Below are 19,022 nucleotides of genomic sequence, written 5' to 3'. Positions count from 1 at the left end.
TATTCACGAATAATCGCACCAACAGTTGTCTCCTTTTCATCAAGCTGCTTTCTGATGGTCATGGAGCCAATCCCAGCCTTGTGCAGGTCTACAATCTTGTCCCTGAGGTCCTTAGACAGCTCTTTGGTCTTGCCCATGGTGGAGAGGTTGGAATCTGATTGATTGATTCTGTGAACAGGTGTCTTTTATACAGGTAACAAGTTGATATTAGGAGTACATTCTTAAGGCTGGCGTCACACTGTCCCGAAATTGACACCAGATGGACACACGAATATGGAATTGTGAATTTTGCACGAAGATGGCCCCGAACTTGGTCAACAGCCAAGCAACAGCCGAAGCAAGTACGATGCCTACAGAAGGCCACACGATGGAACCCGAACCATACACGAAAATATGTTCGTTGACTTTACTGATGATTTAGACCAGGGGTACTCAAACACAAATCTTAACCTGTTAAGCCCGAGAGACCCCGGTACCGGGGCACTCCCGCAACATCTTGCAGGAAACAGTGTCTGAGGGCATGTTCATTTAATAAACTATGAATGTTTTATATCCATGTAACGGGAAGAAACTCATCTAACTGATCATTTTAATTTATTTTTCAAAATAAAACCCACAATGCTAACGCTGAGCCTCTGATTTAGCAACGAGCGAATAATGCTAACAGATTACTGCACCGAAATTCACTCACAAAACCTTATTATTTATCTTTTCTGCACATCCAACACATTGTTTCACATCGTGAGGTGACACAGAATCGATGGGTGCCCACATTATCACTCCATGATACGAACTCGCGACTTTATAAACAAAAACAGACATCAAAACATGTGGCGCTAGGTAGCTAAAAATGCTAACATGGTTTACCTTGTGTCGTAGTCTGGTCAAAAGTGGTCTTCAATGGCATTAAAACGATAAAAACGCTGCTGAAGTTAATCCATAAATTAATCCAATGTGTCTGTGTCCCTTTGAAATGATTTCTGATAATCCATGAGCAATAAAACTGCTTTTCCGTTTCTAGATGTCAGAGCTAGAGTATAGGTTCACTTTGATGAAAAACTGGATGCGCGAAGCCCCCACCTTTTTGTTGTATCATGTTAGTGAGTGGGGAGATTCCCCTTCGATTCTATTGGCTCTAACGGTCAGAAAGAGATATCAATCACCAAAATCGACCAATGGGTTCCAGAGAAACGGTAAAACCCCCATTTCCACCCAAATCACCTCAGAGGTGGAGTTTATTTTGGTAAACCTCTCTAAAAATATCAAATGTCACTTGTTTTGCATCAATCTTGATACAAGGTACTTATTATATGTTGTACTTTGGATTCCTAAAGCTTTTAGTCTACCTTACCATCATCCAAGGGTAGTTTTCACTATAAGTACAAAATAATATTTGGACGGACACTATAATTTACAGTTTTTTACTATGTTCAATCTGAATTTTCTTTAAAATAAAAAACATCTATATTGTTCTGACTTTTCTACATCCAACTCACAGGTGTATCATTACTTTGAGAAAAAAGATTATTAATTTAACCCTTTTAGAAGGGAAGATATGGTCATTTGTTCTGGGAATGTCATTTTCGAGTCTGAGACCTGAAAAACAGGCTCAGGGCTAAACAGGTTAAATACCTGTGCCATGGGGAATCGGACAGCGACACCCTATGGCACACACAGTGAATAACACCCAATTGTGACAGCCCAAAACCCAAACATGAACTCTCATTAAAAATGGCTCTTACACCGGCCCCTAAGCGAGTTAGTTACTTTACACCGAAATGTATGTAGTTGCAACACTTTTTGCTGCATGTATTAGTCTTTTATTTTCACAGATACTTCAATATAATTCATGTGCTTTGACACAATGAGGTCCATCTTAACTTAAAAAAATGAATGAAGACATTAACACCAGTGGGAAAAATCAACGGTAACTTTAATACACCTTTGGAGTTTTTCAATTTTAATTAGGCTAACGTTAGCTTGTCAGTGGTGTAATGTTACTAAGTATATTGACTCGAGTACTGTCTCATTTTAAAGTAGTTTTATAGCAGCAGTATAGTATTTTTAAACTGTAAAAGTATTGCTACTTTTACTAAAGTAAATAATCTGATACTTCTTCCACCTCTAGCTAGTGTTACAATAACAATTAGCTCTACCATTAAGGTAACATAAGGGATACATTTGTAACTTAAGAAAAACTATTCAAATATACAGCGTAATAGAATAAATAAAGTATTTTAAGTTATACTCATCCCGTCGTACAGAAATAAAAACGGCTTAGTTGGAGGATTTCTTCTGTGTAGCTAACTAACGTCAGTTGTGACTGCTCCGTGTCCATGGTAACAGCCATGCGTGATGACGTAGAGACGTCTTACGTTACGTGATCTCTCTAAACTTGAAATGGGACAGACGATACAACTTCAGGATGAGGACATTTTTATAAACTTTAAAAGTGTACACAAATGTAAAATGTTAGCTTGATAACATTCCCAATAGTAAATAACATTTCCCATAAAGAAAAAGAACTAGACTGACTCCAAATGTTAGATATGAACAGTAGTGCAAGTGTCAGTTTAAAAATAAGGAACTCTAACATTTTGAATAATTAACTTTATTACACAGTTAAAAACAAACCACAAACAGTACCACACACACACTCAGATGGCCATATTATCTATAATGGCTGATGTCAAACAAAAAGGTTCAATAAGCTGTAAAACTAAAAAGAATGTCTTGAAAATATTACAAAATAAATAATACGATAGTGTTTCAATCACTTTCAATCACAATCAATAAAAGCCGGGGTCCTCTACTATTGCATAAGGGTGCATAGCCGTTGAAAAACATATGCCAAAAGCTTCCGTTATTTATTTTGGTCTCTCGGCTTTCATGTCTATTGGCTTCTTAAAAACAGCGGGGATAAGCTGTTGAACTGCTGTTGTCTTTTGCCGGGCTCCGGTGATTGCCAAATCTGGGTGATGCCTTCTGATATGATTTAGCATGTTTGGCTTGTGTTACCATTAGCATACCGCACCGCTGTCAAACAACGCCGGCACACCGTCCTCGTCCGATCCACCACTCGCACACTCCATCAGTATTGTAGTCCACAGGGAACCCGAAATGTTCCCACACAGCTGATTTAAAAGAAGCAGGTGGGTCTTGAAGTTCTAGCTCCTGTGTGTTATCTGAACTCGCAATACTAACTTTTCTTCTTCTTGTATTTTGTTCGTTTTGTTGTGTTTTCTTCTTCTTCTTCATTTGTTGTTTAAGGGCGGCTGGCAAACAGCTTTTAGGCGCAATACCGCCCCCTGGATTATATATAGTGTAGTGGATACTGCCCTGAATGACAGACTTTTTTCCCACTCGTAAAATAAAGGCGTATTCGTCGTGTGACTGCATGCACCGAACCGTGACGTACGAACCGTGACGGTACGGGACGAATACGGATACTGTTACACCCCTTCCGCACACCTTTAGTTAATCTGCCAAAAAGGCCACATTATTAACCCAAAAGTACACAAAAAGCACACTTCAGATGCTCAACTTCCTTCAGATGCTTCACGCGTTGAAATTTCACCGATATCTGTTACGGTTCTTCAACAAAACGTTCACATGTAAGAGGTTTATCTCTCATTAAGAACAATGCAAACGCTCTCCTCTCACTGATTACTGCACATCACCATGGAAACCTTTGATCTCTGGACACGTCGTTAGCTCAAATATAAACACCTGTTTCATGGAACACGATGATGTCATAATTCCAACCGACATGCTCAGAGCAGACTTCAGATAATGGTTAATGGTCCTGCCCTCAACAGCTCTACGTCAATTATGGGGTGTCATCATATGCCGTTTCCATGGAAACGCATCCCTCGCCATAAAACACGATGTCGCTTTAACTCCAATGGACACGGTCCGATCATCCCCCAAACTTCGCTTGTATATCACCGGTCCATGCCTCAACAGCTCTACGCCAAATCTGAGATCTCACCATAGGCTGTTGCCATGGAAACGCATCCCTCGCCACATAAACACACCTGTGTTTATGTGTACATCTGTGTGCGATTGTGTCTGCTTATGTGTGATTGTGTGTGTGTGTGTGTGTGTGTGTGTGTGTGTGTGTGTATGGCAGGCGGGTGTGACAGAGTGTTGACATTGCAGAGGCCTCTCTCCCTTTCTCTCTCTCTCCCTCTCTTTCTGTCGATGTAATTACTGTGTTGAGCTGATAAACTGCTCTCACTGGACTCTCCGTCAGCAGGGAGGAGGAAGAGGAAGATGAGAGGAGGACGATGGATAGAGGATGGAGACGATGAAGAGGGGCGGAAAACAGGAGGACAGAGAAGGAGTAAAAAGGAAAAGGTTAAAAGTAGAGGAGGAGAGTATTGCAGAGACGGACGGATGGAAGAGGAGAGGAGATGGAAAACAGGTTGGGTTTGATGAGAGGCAAATATGTAGAAGGAGGTGAGAGAAACATCGGGAAGAGGAGGGGCGAAGATGAAGAAGTAAATGATGGAGAGGGCGGAGAAGATGAGGCGAGGGGAGGAGTATTGATTCACTCTGACAGCAGGGATGTATTTCATTTGGATAGAGCTGCAGTCACACCATAAACACACACACACACACGCACACACACACACGCAAGCACACGCACGCACACACACACACACACACACACACACACACACACACACACACACACACACACACACACACACACACACACACGCACACACACTATATATATATATACCAGTATGGCTGACCTGTGTGCTCTCTAGTCTGCATCATTCACTGCAGGGACTATTGTATATTAGACTATAACAAAAACTAAAGAAACAAGACCTGGAGCCTTATCTTACAGAGAAGCCCACAGTTCAGCTCTACTCTCATTTTTGGACCAAGTTGTCATTTTCAACCCTAGCGCCCACATTGTGTAAGGGGCAAATTATCTTGTGCGTGAATTGTGTGAATCGGCGCTCATAAAGTAGTAAAATTAGGTGACGTCAGGGGTACTATTGTGCATTGCTATCTTGAGGCAGCAGAAAAGAGATTGCACCAACAAAAACCTGAGTCTACGGTATTTTCTGCTATTTAAAAAGTGTTATTCAGATAGCAGATGTGATGTCATAGTCAATCTTTAACGTGTTTCCTCAGAGGAAAACTGCTTACCTCTCCAATTTTCCAAACCTGCTATTTCAATAGCAAAGCAGCAGGTGAAAGAGCTGTTGGCTTTTAGAGTGAATGGGAGATGACTCTGGGATCGGTTTAACTCATGCTGGACCCAAAACAAACCTATGATTAATTAAAGATTATATACAACCTCATGCCCCTTCTGCCTTATTTTGCAACTAGATTATTACCCATAAGCCGTAGGAGTCTACAGCTACTGTATGATAGTGGCAATACTGAGCTTGTTGCTAAATGCTAAGATAAGAATGCTAACATGCTATCAGGTGTATTGTTTACAGGTTCTTTGTTTAATGACCTGCTGATGCCATGAAAGTGAGAGCATCATTAAACGTATTGGGAATCCATCCTCTGGGAATCCAAATGTTGCTAATGCTTCAGCTTCTGCTAACCTCGCCAAACGCTAACATCCAAAGCAATAGTTAGCAGAAACTATTAGCAACATTTCTCTCCATCTCTGAAACAAGTCATCGATATTGCAGCTATGAGCCTCAAAACAGGTTCTCATAACGTCACCTAAAAACTGTATATCTGAACCAACATCTCAACATCACATGGGGCGGCGGAGCTCCTTTTAGCTCATTCAAAGGCTGCACATTAGGTTTTTTCAGTTGTCTTTTTCAATTAGTGAGCTTTTTATTTCATAGCTATGTGATGGACCCAACTGTTTTTGCAGTCGCTTAGCAACAGCAGAAGGACGCTTCATGTCTGTGCAGCTTTAGCTGGTAATTACATTAATTAAAAATCAATGTTTCCTGGTATAGCTCTGTAATGACATCACAGTGTTGATTCGTCCTGGTGGTGTGGAGTCTCCCTGCTCTCATAAAACCATAATGTCATAACTGTCGTCAGTTTGTAATTTTCATTTTATCTTATCTATGTATGTTAATGTGTAAATAATTCATATTTATCTGTGTGTGTGTGTGCGTGTGTGTGTGTGTGTGTGTGTGTGTGTATGTTATAGGATGTTATACTGAGAGGATTCAATTCAATTCAATCATATTCATATAAATGTCAGCAGAGTTAATGTATCAGGAGACCAATTGGAAAATGCACACACACACACACACACACACACACACACACACACACACACACACACACACACACACACACACACACACACACACACACACACACACACACACACACACACACACACACACACACACACACACACACACAAAGGTAATCTGTGTAATAATGTAATGTTGCATGACGAGGAGGTTGTCCAGGAAACAGAGACAGCACAGGATAATAGATAAAGACTGAATATGAACAACGTCAATTACTGTAGACTGAACAACGCCATGAGCACGACTATATTTAATTTTCATGACATTAAAACGATGGCATGAATAACTGATGATTTAATTATTATTGGAGCCTTGGAGCCGACATGTAAAGTTTGTCCTAGGGCTGAGCAATAAGGACAACATTCCAGTCCAGATCAATCTATTGTGCTCATTTATTTACTCCCTGAACAGTGACATCACTATGTACGTTCACGCTTTTATTGGCCAGCGCAAACACATTGTACTTGCTAAGCAGTTGACCAATCACAACAGAGCCTGCCAGCTAACCAATCAGAGTAGACTGGGCTCTGGTTTCAGACAGAGGGTGAAAAGAGGTGCTGCAGCACAGGCAGTATGAGGAAAATAAAGAGCTTTTTGAACATTAAAGCATGGAGACATGTCACAGTAGAGACACTACATACTGATATACACCTGAACATCAGCAGGAGAGGACTCTTTAAAGTAGAGACACTACATACTGATATACACCTGAACATCAGCAGGAGAGGACTCTTTAAAGTAGAGACACTACATACTGATATACACCTGAACATCAGCAGGAGAGGACTCTTTAAAGTAGAGACACTACATACTGATATACACCTGAACATCAGCAGGAGAGGACTCTTTAAAGTAGAGACACTACATACTGATATACACCTGAACATCAGCAGGAGAGGACTCTTTAAAGTAGAGACACTACATACTGATATACACCTGAACATCAGCAGGAGAGGACTCTTTAAAGTAGAGACACTACATACTGATATACACCTGAACATCAGCAGGAGAGGACTCTTTAAAGTAGAGACACTACATACTGATATACACCTGATAATTAGCATAATAGGCCCTCTTTAAGAAGCCATTAAAACCAGGAAAGGATCACTGTTGTGCAACATTAGGATATCCAAAATCTAAAATGGTATAGTTTCATATCATGATATCTATTTAATGAAAATGTATTGCCAAGCATGTATCCCCCCCTCCCCCCTCCTTATAACTGCACCACCAGTGTAACTGAACCAAGCGCAGCTACATTACTTCTTTAAAAGTGCAATAATTCACTTATTCTCACCCCCTGGGACTGTTTCTCATTAATGACACCTCCCCCCCTCAAGTGTAATAATCTGATCTATGCAACAACTCTCCAACCATGCAGCACTACTGGCTCCATTTGCCTCTAGCACTCATGCAACTATTGGATATGTTTGTATCCTATACTCAGTGTTAGGCTGTTTATTCTTTCTTATGCATCTACAGGCTTGCTCCAAAGAACATTTCATACTTGCAGAGTAATGGACAATACACATATCTTATCCTATCCTAGTTAGTGGCAATAGAGTAAAGGAAGTAGGGTTATTTAAATATAAAGGGTTCATCTTCTGGAGAGCAAAGATGTGATTGATGCATTCAATAGCAATCTGCTTGGTACAATGTGTATATTTTGTGTGGATATAAGTGTTGGTGAAAGGGAAAGATTAGCGTTTAAGAAATGTGTTAGGATTCATCTTCTGCAGGAATATGCGATGTACAAGTCATCAAAATCCTAGACTGTAGTCGATCTTTTCTTAGACCTTAAAGACTAATAATTTCAAAAAGGTCAAAAGTCTTATTTAATCCCTAAGATCACCATTAAAACAATACACATTATAATGGTGACATTACAGTCAAAATAGACCAGAATCCAGCATGGTTTAGACTCTTAATTGCTGCCAGGCTTTCAGATTGTTTTCAGATCTATTTTAAGAAACAACACACCAATCAGATCTTTGTAGGTGAGATTAAGAAAGAGGATGTTGATTTTCTATATGTAACATGCAGACAAAAATGCTAACAATAGTAGATGTGATCGATCCAGCAGTATAGTTTTGTAGGTTGTTTAAATTGCATCACAGTCACATGACATCTCAAATTCAATCATTTACTTTTTATGTGAGACCAACTTGACAAAAAATAAAATGGAGAAACATCATCACCACAGATTGGTTAGGGCAAAGTAAAAACGAATTAAATTCAAAATAAAGTAAAATTGATTAGATAAAGGTGTTTTCCGAATATAATGCTATCGTGTTTCTTGGTCAGACAAGCGTTCAGAAACTGAGAAAAGGTTGCATTTGCATACAAAAACACGTGTTTGCAGCCTGTTAGTCTGACTGTCTGCACTGATGGTAAAACACAGACTCATGAAGTGAAAACAAAAGAATAACCACATGCATGTTGTCTTCTCCACTCCACGTCTGCAGATGTTTTGTCTCCCTTGAGAGAGAGGTTGACATGAACATTCTCCTGTGGAATAATCCATGCAGATACACTCAGACACTCCCGCTGCTTTAGACCCTTTAAAGTTGACATTTTGCAGATGAGAGGGATTCCTTCTGACAAGCGAGACATGCAGATGCAGATAAAAGTCTGCTGCGTGTGTTTTCATCCGTGAAGAGGAAACCAAAACATGTTTACACGTGTAAGCCGGGGAACATTTGAGTGTCACAGAGATGAGTGAAGCAGGTAAAGGACAATAATGGAAAATAAAATAAAACGATTATGCCAACAGTGTGGAGGAACTGCTGCGGAAACAATACAGGAGCAATGCCAACAATTATAACCTGCCAGGCATCCTCAGTTAATTGGGAAAAAAATGAAAAACGATATGAGAGAATTCGACTGGCCTGCTGCACCAGGTCTCAAATCTCATGTAATTTTATTATATTATATAATTTTCATATTAATGTAATATATGAATTTATTATCACACAATAACAATAATCAGTATCTCATCGTAACTTTTTCTATTGTTCTGTGTTTTTATTTTTGTATTTTTTTGATACATGTTCTAGCTAGCTCAGGTTCAGAAAGTAGTGTTTTTCTTGTAAAGAAAACATGCTATTCCTGCTTATGTTAAAAAATGTTGATGAATGTTTATGTCCAGATGTGGTGATTGCACAAAGCTTTAACTGAAAAAAACAGGAACATGTACTTTAATTTAGTGTATTAGTGTATTCTAATAACCCTAACCCTAACCCTAACCCTAACCCTAACCCTAACCCTAACCCTGCTTTCAACATTTCAGTTGAAAACAATAATATTAAGTTGAACCCAATATTTTCTTATTTAAACTTAACATTATTGCTTTAAACTAACCTAATACAGTTATGTGACATTTGTTGACCTAATACACTAAATGAAAGTCAATCTTTTTTCAGTTAAAGCTTTGTAGAATGACCACATCTGTACATAAACATTCATACATTTTTTTAACAAAAGCAAGAATAACATCTTGGCAATACTGTATGGCATTATGCTAAAGAAGCTATTTGACTTGAATTGAACAGAGACAGACAGAGCCAAAGGGAGGAGGGGAGGAGCACGGATTCAGATGAGGTGGGAGGGAGAAGCAGAGGAAGAGGAGGAAGAGGAGGAGGAGGAGGAGGGGGAGAGCCATCGAAGAGAGGACAATTAATTGCCGGCTGCAGGTTATTGGCTGGCTGAGCTGCTGCCGCGGAGGATGCTGCAGAAGCAGAGCGAGCAGAGAGAGAGAGAGAGAGAGAGAGAGAGCTGCAGATCCGCCTGCTGATTCCTCGTCTCCTTTCAACGTCCCAGCATACATCTGTGCACAGCTGCAGAGACAGGGAGGAAACACGGGATCTGTGGCGTTATTCTGAGGAAGGGACGCATGAGGAGGGACAGCGCTGAGGAAGCTTTGCCCAGACGAGGATCACCTTCTGTGGGAAGGAGGCTGCGTCCCCCGGGAAAATCAACAAGGGGAAGGGTCCTAAAACATCTGGAAATCAAATCAAATCACTTCTTTTTTTACCAGCAGCAACAGGAAGGCTGACAGGTATGGAGTTCATATATGTACTTTGTATAGGTGTAGTGCAAACAATCTTAAATAATCGCAATTTAAAGTGGTGTTTTCTTGAAAAGTATTTAACAAATGCTTGCATGTAAATATTATGCCACTGCAGTAAGAACATTTGTACTTGTATCTGATTCAAATCCATTTGTTTTTGGATGTTCTAGTAGTTTCTAGAGATTTCTATGGTGCAGCATCTTATCTGTCTTTTGCTGAGATATAAACTAATTGCTGGAAAATGACGAGCTACAATTCACAATTTACTTTTGTTATTCATGCCTCAATTATTTCCTTGCATAAATGTCCATCAAATGTATAGTGGTGCATTTCAGTTTTGTCTGTGCAACAGTCACAAACTATATAGTATGTTATTTATTTGTACAGAATAAGATTTAATTAAGCAACAATGACTCAAAGGTGAGAAACTGGAACTACATAGTGTTTGGTATTTTGCTAAAAAAACGTATTAATTGACTAATCCAGTAACATTAACTCTAAATCAGACTGATAACAGAATAATTACCTCAAACTACCCAAAAATGTGCTTAGAAAGTCTAAAATATTGAAGAGAATTTGGGTTTAGAAGAAATATGTTTTATCTGCTTCAACGTCCTGTTAAGAATCTTGTGACCCTCAGATTGGTTATTGATTTATTGACTGATCATTCAACCTCTAACATTGATTTCTATTGGGAAATGATTGAGCTCCTCTGCCTTCTCTGTCAGATTATTTCACTTGTTGAGGATTTCTTTACCCGATAAAATGACGATTGTGTGTTTGGGATCTTGCCAAACAGCTGCTGGAGTAAAAGCCAAAAATATTCCAGCTGCCTGACGACAAATCCTGGCAAATGCAATCACATTTCTGGCTTCTTCTCTTAAATGGAGAAGTGATCAAACACACCTTGAGTTCACACATTGAAATTCTGATCAGGAAGAGAGGATGAAAAGACTCAAAACTAACAAGCCTGTGTGTTCATGGCCTTCATCCAATCAGAGTGTAGAACCAGTATAACACCTCTCTCTGTCTCTCTGTTTTCTGTGTGTCCAGGAGCGAAACTAAGCCGGCTTTAACCTCTGTGCAGAAACGACGGAGCAGCAGAGGAGAGGATGAAGAGAGGGAGAGAAAAGGCTGACGGTCGGAGGATCTAGTTCTCCTCAGAAAACAAGAGGCCTTACACTCCTGGGAGAGGAGGAAGAGGAGGAGGAGGAGGAGGAGGAGGACTTTTGGGTGGAATTACAAGGATAATAAAGTGAGCTTCATCGCAGACTGAAGGCGATTGTTTTGACCGAAACAAAACCACTCTTCACCTCTCTGGATTATCGGTCTTGAAGGCAGGATTTGGGGGATTCAGGAGTTTAGGAGCTACTTCTATTCTGCTCAGAAAAGGATTTAAAGACACTTGAAATTCAACGTGAGAGCAAGAAAAACTGGCAAGTCATCGTATCGATAAAGTTGGAGAAAAGAACCTGAGATATTTTCCCAGGCAACTGGTGTGCGGTTGCCAAAATTCCCAATTGTTGAGTCTTTACTCGCCAACAAACAGACCAGAATCTGCCATCTTGGTCTGTCAACGGATCCAAATATGATCAATCCAGCTGCAAGAAAAGTATTCAATTCTTCTGGAAAGGGATTTTAAGGACCATTGTGTCCTCTTTAACCTCCTTGCTTCTCTCCATCTACCTTTTATACTCCGTATTTGTTCTCTCTTTGCTCTTTTCTCCGCATGCACCTTTTACATCATGCCTTCACGAGGTGTGTAAAGCAGGTGTTGATGACAGATTACAGCCGCAGAGAGGCAGAGTCTCATAAAAGCAGATAAGTCATGCCCGGCAGCAGGGACACATTCTGAACGTGCTGCTGTTTCTGCACAGCGTCCACGCCGCCTGTCATCTTCCTGCTGGCTAATTCCATCTCAAGGACCGTCTGTGGGCGATCAAAAAGCCACGGGGAGGGAGGGAGGGAGCGCTCTGCAAAGCCTCTACATCACATCAAAAAGTGAATCAGTGACTAAACAGCAGTGATTTATACCAAGCTTTCCATGTTTTTTATCGCTATGCAGTGACAGTCAAAGCACAGCAGAGTAGTGGAAAAGATCTAGATATCAGATGAATGTGGAGCTCAGAGATTCATCTTAAACGCAACAGATTATATGTCTGAGTTTATGATCAAAAAGCAACAACACTGCTTTCATTTGTAAAAGCACAAGAGAGAAACCGTCCAAAAGTAGTAAAGACAAGTGTGGCTGTCAGAATTTTCTTTTTGAGGTGAGAAATAAAAACCTGAGCTGGACTGAAGGTGTTAAAATAAACCTGTGTCTTTACCCATTGTGGATAGTAAAGATATTAAGTTAAATCAACATATAACAGCAGAAGCAACACGTGTACTGATGCCACATTTTGAATCTGCCAAAATCAATGTGACTGCACAAAACTCTTTTTAAACTTGGCGTGATTTTGATAAAACACTGAAGGACCTGTGATCATTTATTGAGTAAGATTTCAAAAACAAAGCACACAAATAACTGTTAATGTTTACTTAGATGAAGTTTAGACACTAAGAGCTGTAAGCAAACTGGTAAAGCTGCTGCTGTAAAGCACAAACACCACACACACTGTAGATTTAACTTGTATGCTTTAGTGTACCCTGTTATTTAAGCACACATTGCGTTTTGTCTTAAAGACTCCTCATTAAGGTGCTACAACGTACACAAATGTTGTCAAAAACACAAACTGTTTTCCGCCGTAAACTGAAAACTCCAGCTGCTCAGGATTTGGTATATTAGCAGTTTGATAACAATAATCAATTTAAAGCACAAATGAAGTCTCTTTACCTGAACTAGTGGGTCCAGCTCATTAAACACAAGCTGTGTTTGGTTATTGATTGCTTCTTACTTTAATATTTAGTGGAAAAAAGGGATTTTTGTATGATTTTCTATTCATTTCAAGGACACTTTTGTATCAATTCAAAGCACAAATAAACCATAATAATTGAGCTCAATGAGAACACAATACTGTTGACACTGGTGTTTCACATCAGACAATTATCTTTTAAAGATACAGTAAGATCAAGATAATTGATCATATTGGAGCTTGGTTATAAAAACTTCAATATTTGATTTACAATCTTTGCCTTTCTTCAGATCGTATTCCCTCCCTGATCTAGAAACATAAATCTTTCTGTTCAGAGTCACTAGTGAAGATTTCTCTCTTACTAATATTTCATATTTCAGATCAGATTTCTTTCTTTCCATCTCTCGCTGATGTTCAGATGAATTATTGAGCGGCAGAGAAAAGGAGGTTTTCTTCTTCATGTCTTATTAATTGTAACTGGCCTCATTTCCACTGTGGCTTCAAACAAACCTCAGGAGACAGAAAAACAAACATTGGGCTGAAGATAATTAACATTTAAGTGTTTTGTAAAGATTAGTAGGACTTTACAGTATTAAGAAAGCAGCACTGTGTGTTTTACTGAAGCTTGAACTAGTGGAAGGAGACTGAGGAGACCTCATTTGGGGAAAAGCACCACATTGTGTCAGGGAAATAATAGTCATATATTTTGTTGATCATTTTTACCAGGTTTTTTACAGTGTATTATTGATTAATCTTTCCTCCATCTTAAATCAAACACCTGCAGGGATACGTGGGATAAAAGCACCAAAACTTGGATTCATTTAGTTTTTTATCAATCGATTTAAGAGCAGTTAAAATGTATTTAAAACCAGGTTAATTTAAAAGATAATCCAAGATTCAACCACTTAAAAAATCAGCCAAAATATTAGCTGCAAACTCCAAACAAACTCTGCAATTTGTTAAAGTTTGCGTCTCATAATATGTGTTTGTGTGTGACTGTGGAGCTTTGAAAACACACACACACACTCATGTGCACGTAACTCTGCACAGAAGGGACACACTGAGAGAAAACACACTCACTGAGAGGTCAGTGTGAACAGTGTGTAGGTTAAACTTCATCAAGGCGCCACACTGAGGAAGCACACACACCTTCATCTCTCCAGAGACTCCTTCCTTCCTCCATCAGCTCCCTCCTCTTCATCAGGAACTATTTATTTTCTAGGACAGCCACAAATGAAATGAGTTGTTTCCACATTTCAACAGTTTGACGCACAAAGTGAAGAGCTTTCTGCCTCTACCTCCCTCTCTTCCTCCCCCTCTGCCTCGCCCTCTTCCTCCCCTGCAGGGATGAAACAATCTGCTGCGCATGAATAGAAATTAATTTTCCCCGTGATGAAAAGACAAAGCATCTCGCCTCTCTGCGCCCGAGGGACGGCAGATAAAAGGTGTTTACAGTGAGCGTGTTTTCATGGTAAAAACCACAACGAGCTGAGAGATGTCCCCCTCCTCTTGTGTTCTGTGTCATTGTCTCGTCTGCAATGCAGAACATTAAGAAACAGGGAGGTGTTGTTCTGTCTTCAGAGTGACAGAGCAGAGGAGACAGCAGGAAGTGAACTCAGCTTGACTCTCAGCGGGGGGGTTTATCAGAAGTGACACTTTTTTAAACAGAGACAGATGTTTTTGTTGAAGAAGTTTGATTGACAAGCCATTCGATGGACTTCATGAAGCACATTTGGGATTATTAGATGAAGTGGCTTCAATTTTCTGCAGGAAATATTCCTTTTCTGATGGAAAACTAAAACCACAGCACAAATCCTTTTTGCATATTTTCCAAAAACATAAGAAAGTAACTGAAAAATCACTTTACTAAGGATGCATCTTTTGCAGAACAACCATTAAAGCCAGACAGATACTCCTAAGAAACAGCAGAAGACGTTTCAATCTCAAATGATCCTCATCATGAACTCCTTTTTTGGAATATTATCGTGAAGGATTTATGATCAACGTTTAGGAAACACGACTTCTTCTGCTTAAAGGGTCGATTTCAGCAGGGATTACACATTTCAAAAACACTTAGTTGCCTCAAATACGGGGATTTTTTGTCTCAAGAAAAGAGAAGGAGAAGACACTCCTGAGGACATCACATTTGGAGGTCAAAGGGCGAGCTGGATTATCGATACGGGGTGTCAGTCGTTTCCTGAAGGACCTGCAGAGACAGAGGAGCAGAGATTTAAGACGAGAAGAGAAGAGGACGAGAGTGAGACGCCACCATGGGCTGCAACATGTGTGTGGTCAAACGTCCGGAGGAGCAGTACAGGATCATGTTCCAGGTAAGACGTCAGAGCGGGTCAGCGACCTTCTGACCAATCAGATGTGTTTATTTATCAAACATCCTTTATTTGTCCCAGAGTGGGGACATTTAGTGTTACAGCAACTAGACTGTGCAGATGAAAAGGCAAGTATTAAAGAGTCCTCTCCTGCTCATGTTCAGGTTCATATGTAGTGTCTCTACTTTAAAGAGTCCTCTCCTGCTGATGTTCAGGTGTATATCAGTATAGTGTCTCTACTTTAAAGAGTCCTCTCCTGCTGATGTTCAGGTGTATATCAGTATAGTGTCTCTACTTTAAAGAGTCCTCTCCTGCTGGTGTTCAGGTGTATATCAGTATGTAGTGCCTCTACTTTAAAGAGTCCTCTCCTGCTGATGTTCAGGTGTATATCAGTATGTAGTGTCTCTACTTTAAAGAGTCCTCTCCTGCTGATGTTCAGGTGTATATCAGTATGTAGTGTCTCTACTTTAAAGAGTCCTCTCCTGCTGATGTTCAGGTGTATATCAGTGTGTAGTGTCTCTACTTTAAAGAGTCCTCTCCTGCTGATGTTCAGGTGTATATCAGTATGTAGTGTCTCTACTTTAAAGAGTCCTCTCCTGCTGATGTTCAGGTGTATATCAGTATGTAGTGTCTCTACTTTAAAGAGTCCTCTCCTGCTGATGTTCAGGTGTATATCAGTATGTAGTGTCTCTACTTTAAAGAGTCCTCTCCTGCTGATGTTCAGGTGTATATCAGTATGTAGTGTCTCTACTTTAAAGAGTCCTCTTCTGCTGATGTTCAGGTGTATATCAGTATGTAGTGTCTCTACTTTAAAGAGTCCTCTCCTGCTGATGTTCAGGTGTATATCAGTATGTAGTGTCTCTACTTTAAAGAGTCCTCTCCTGCTGATGTTCAGGTTCATATCAGTATGTAGTGTCTCTACTTTAAAGAGTCCTCTCCTGCTGATGTTCAGGTGTATATCAGTATGTAGTGTCTCTACTTTAAAGAGTCCTCTCCTGCTGATGTTCAGGTGTATATCAGTATGTAGTGTCTCTACTTTAAAGAGTCCTCTCCTGCTGATGTTCAGGTGTATATCAGTGTGTAGTGTCTCTACTTTAAAGAGTCCTCTCCTGCTGATGTTCAGGTGTATATCAGTATGTAGTGTCTCTACTTTAAAGAGTCCTCTCCTGCTGATGTTCAGGTGTATATCAGTATGTAGTGTCTCTACTTTAAAGAGTCCTCTCCTGCTGATGTTCAGGTGTATATCAGTATGTAGTGTCTCTACTTTAAAGAGTCCTCTCCTGCTGATGTTCAGGTGTATATCAGTATGTAGTGTCTCTACTTTAAAGAGTCCTCTCCTGCTGATGTTCAGGTGTATATCAGTATGTAGTGTCTCTACTTTAAAGAGTCCTCTCCTGCTGATGTTCAGGTGTATATCAGTATGTAGTGTCTCTACTTTAAAGAGTCCTCTCCTGCTGATGTTCAGGTTCATATCAGTATGTAGTGTCTCTACTTTAAAGAGTCCTCTCCTGCTGATGTTCAGGTGTATATCAGTATGTAGTGTCTCTACTTTAAAGAGTCCTCTCCTGCTGATGTTCAGGTGTATATCAGTATGTACTGTCTCTACTGTGACATGTCTTCATGCTTTAATGTTCACAAAGCTCTTTATTTTTCTCATACTGCCTGTGCTGCAGCACCTCTTTTCACCCTCTGTCTGAAACCAGAGCCCAGTCTGCTCTGATTGGTTAGCTGGCCGGCTCTGTTGTGATTGGTCAACCGCTTAGAGATGTCACGCCCCTTAGCCTATCACGTACAATGTGTTGGAGCGCTAGCCAATAGAAACGGGAGTGTTCCATAGTGATGTCACTATGTTCAGGAAGTAAACAAAGGAGTCCAATGGAGGCGTTTCGGGGGTGGGGGAGAGTATGTGGGAGAGAAACTCCCTCTGGAAGGAAAATGGGGATTTTATCCTTTGCAGACCATTTACATGCTCCAAAACCTATAGAACACACTACACAATAGGGTCTCTTCAATCTCTGCATCACATGTCCTTTCTCTCAGCCACAGCTAGCGTTCAGATGTGTTCTTCTTTGCTAAAATAAAAAAAATAAAAAAGTGATGAATTTAAAAAAGATAATCCTGGTTTTTCACCACCAGTCATAAAGACAGGAAACCATTTCAGCCTCAGAAATGAGATCACTTTAGATTTCTTTGTTTCTCGGGGCTTCCAGAACCAATCAGAGCCACTGATTGGTTCTGCAGCTCTCATGTTGTCTGCAGGCTGAAAACAGAGCGGAGGAGCCCTCAGGATCAGAGCGTGTTAATACTGTATGCTCCTCTGGAGTTCATTATTAACTGAACAGACAGGAGCCTTGGGCAACACCTGCATTATTCTGACCTCCTCCTCAGGCCCTCTGTAGAGTCAGGGTCTGATTTTAAAAACCTTCACTATTTCGCATTGAATTGGAATAATGATCAAAATAATACATTTCATTTTAAGTGCCGTTCGCATTAAGAACCAAGAAACCTAGGACCTATGACTGGCTGTGTGTGCGTGCGTGTGGGTGTGTGTGTGTGTGTGTGTGTGTGTGTGTGTGTGTGTGTGTGTGTGTGTGTGTGTGTGTGTGTGTGTGTGTGTGTGTGTGTGTGTGTGTGTGTGTGTGTGTGTGTGTGTGTGTGTGTGATTGCTAGTGAGATATTGTAGAGGAAGCTACAGTACCGTTCATCACTGCAGGTTGGTGTAGTTCCTGTAAAGGTCATGTGTTTTATGAGGAGGCTGAACGTCACAGAGGAATCCTGCTCTCCCCTCTGCTGCTCCTTCATGTACAGTGGTGGTGCATTTGTCAGTATAAGTGTGTGTGTGTGACTGTGTGTGTTACAGCTAGTGTGTATGTGCACTGATGCTCGTACTTCCATGCATCCATGTGCACATAAAAAAGAATAGCCATGTTCTTCGAAACACATTTTCTGCAATCAGTCTGCACACTGTGGATACATATTTACATTTTTTAACATTTACATTGATTTATTCTAGTTTCACATTTGTGTGGATGCCTTAAGTGCAACCCAATCTTAGTTTTGCATAAAAAAATGTTGACCGTTTGACATCTACTGACTATGTTTTTGTGTTATGTTCAACCATACATGTGCTTTAATCCACTACTCACACGTTCTGATCTGGTCAGCATAGCTCCCTCATTACAAACTCACCATTTCAAAGGATCAGCAACACACAGATCATAGTATTACTCATAAATAATCTATAAGCTGTCCATGGTGCTGGTTGTATATTGTAACTGAGCGACTCTTGACTGTAACACTAAGAGCTGTGCATGGTGCTGGTTATAATTGCATTGGTTATATAGTAGGAAGAGAAACTCATTAATATAAGCAGCTGCTGAGGTGCCTTTGAGACAGACTCCCTGTGTGTGCAACTGTAAATGTAAAGCAGTAAAGAGAGCAGGAAGCGTAGCTTAGAATAAATTAGTCTCATGTAAATCAATGTATTATAATAAGAGACTTTACACAC

At 40.2% G+C, this 19,022-nt stretch overlaps 1 protein-coding gene across 1 annotated transcript in view; it reads left to right on the top strand.

The window, feature by feature from the left end:
• Window positions 1–15,250: 15,250 nt before the first annotated feature.
• LOC117478566 (PDZ domain-containing protein 4-like) overlaps window positions 15,251–19,022 on the top strand; it is a 68,144-nt gene continuing 64,372 nt past the window's right edge. Inside the window, exon 1 of the mRNA XM_034125570.1 lies at window positions 15,251–15,517. Within this exon, the coding sequence (XP_033981461.1) occupies window positions 15,458–15,517 (60 nt within the window). The 5' untranslated portion in view covers window positions 15,251–15,457. The remainder of the gene's footprint in view (window positions 15,518–19,022) is intronic.

The sequence above is a fragment of the Trematomus bernacchii genome, unplaced genomic scaffold, assembly GCF_902827165.1.
Source record: "Trematomus bernacchii unplaced genomic scaffold, fTreBer1.1, whole genome shotgun sequence".
Taxonomy (NCBI): Eukaryota; Metazoa; Chordata; class Actinopteri; order Perciformes; family Nototheniidae; genus Trematomus; species Trematomus bernacchii.
This window is presented reverse-complemented; position numbering and strand designations above follow the sequence as displayed.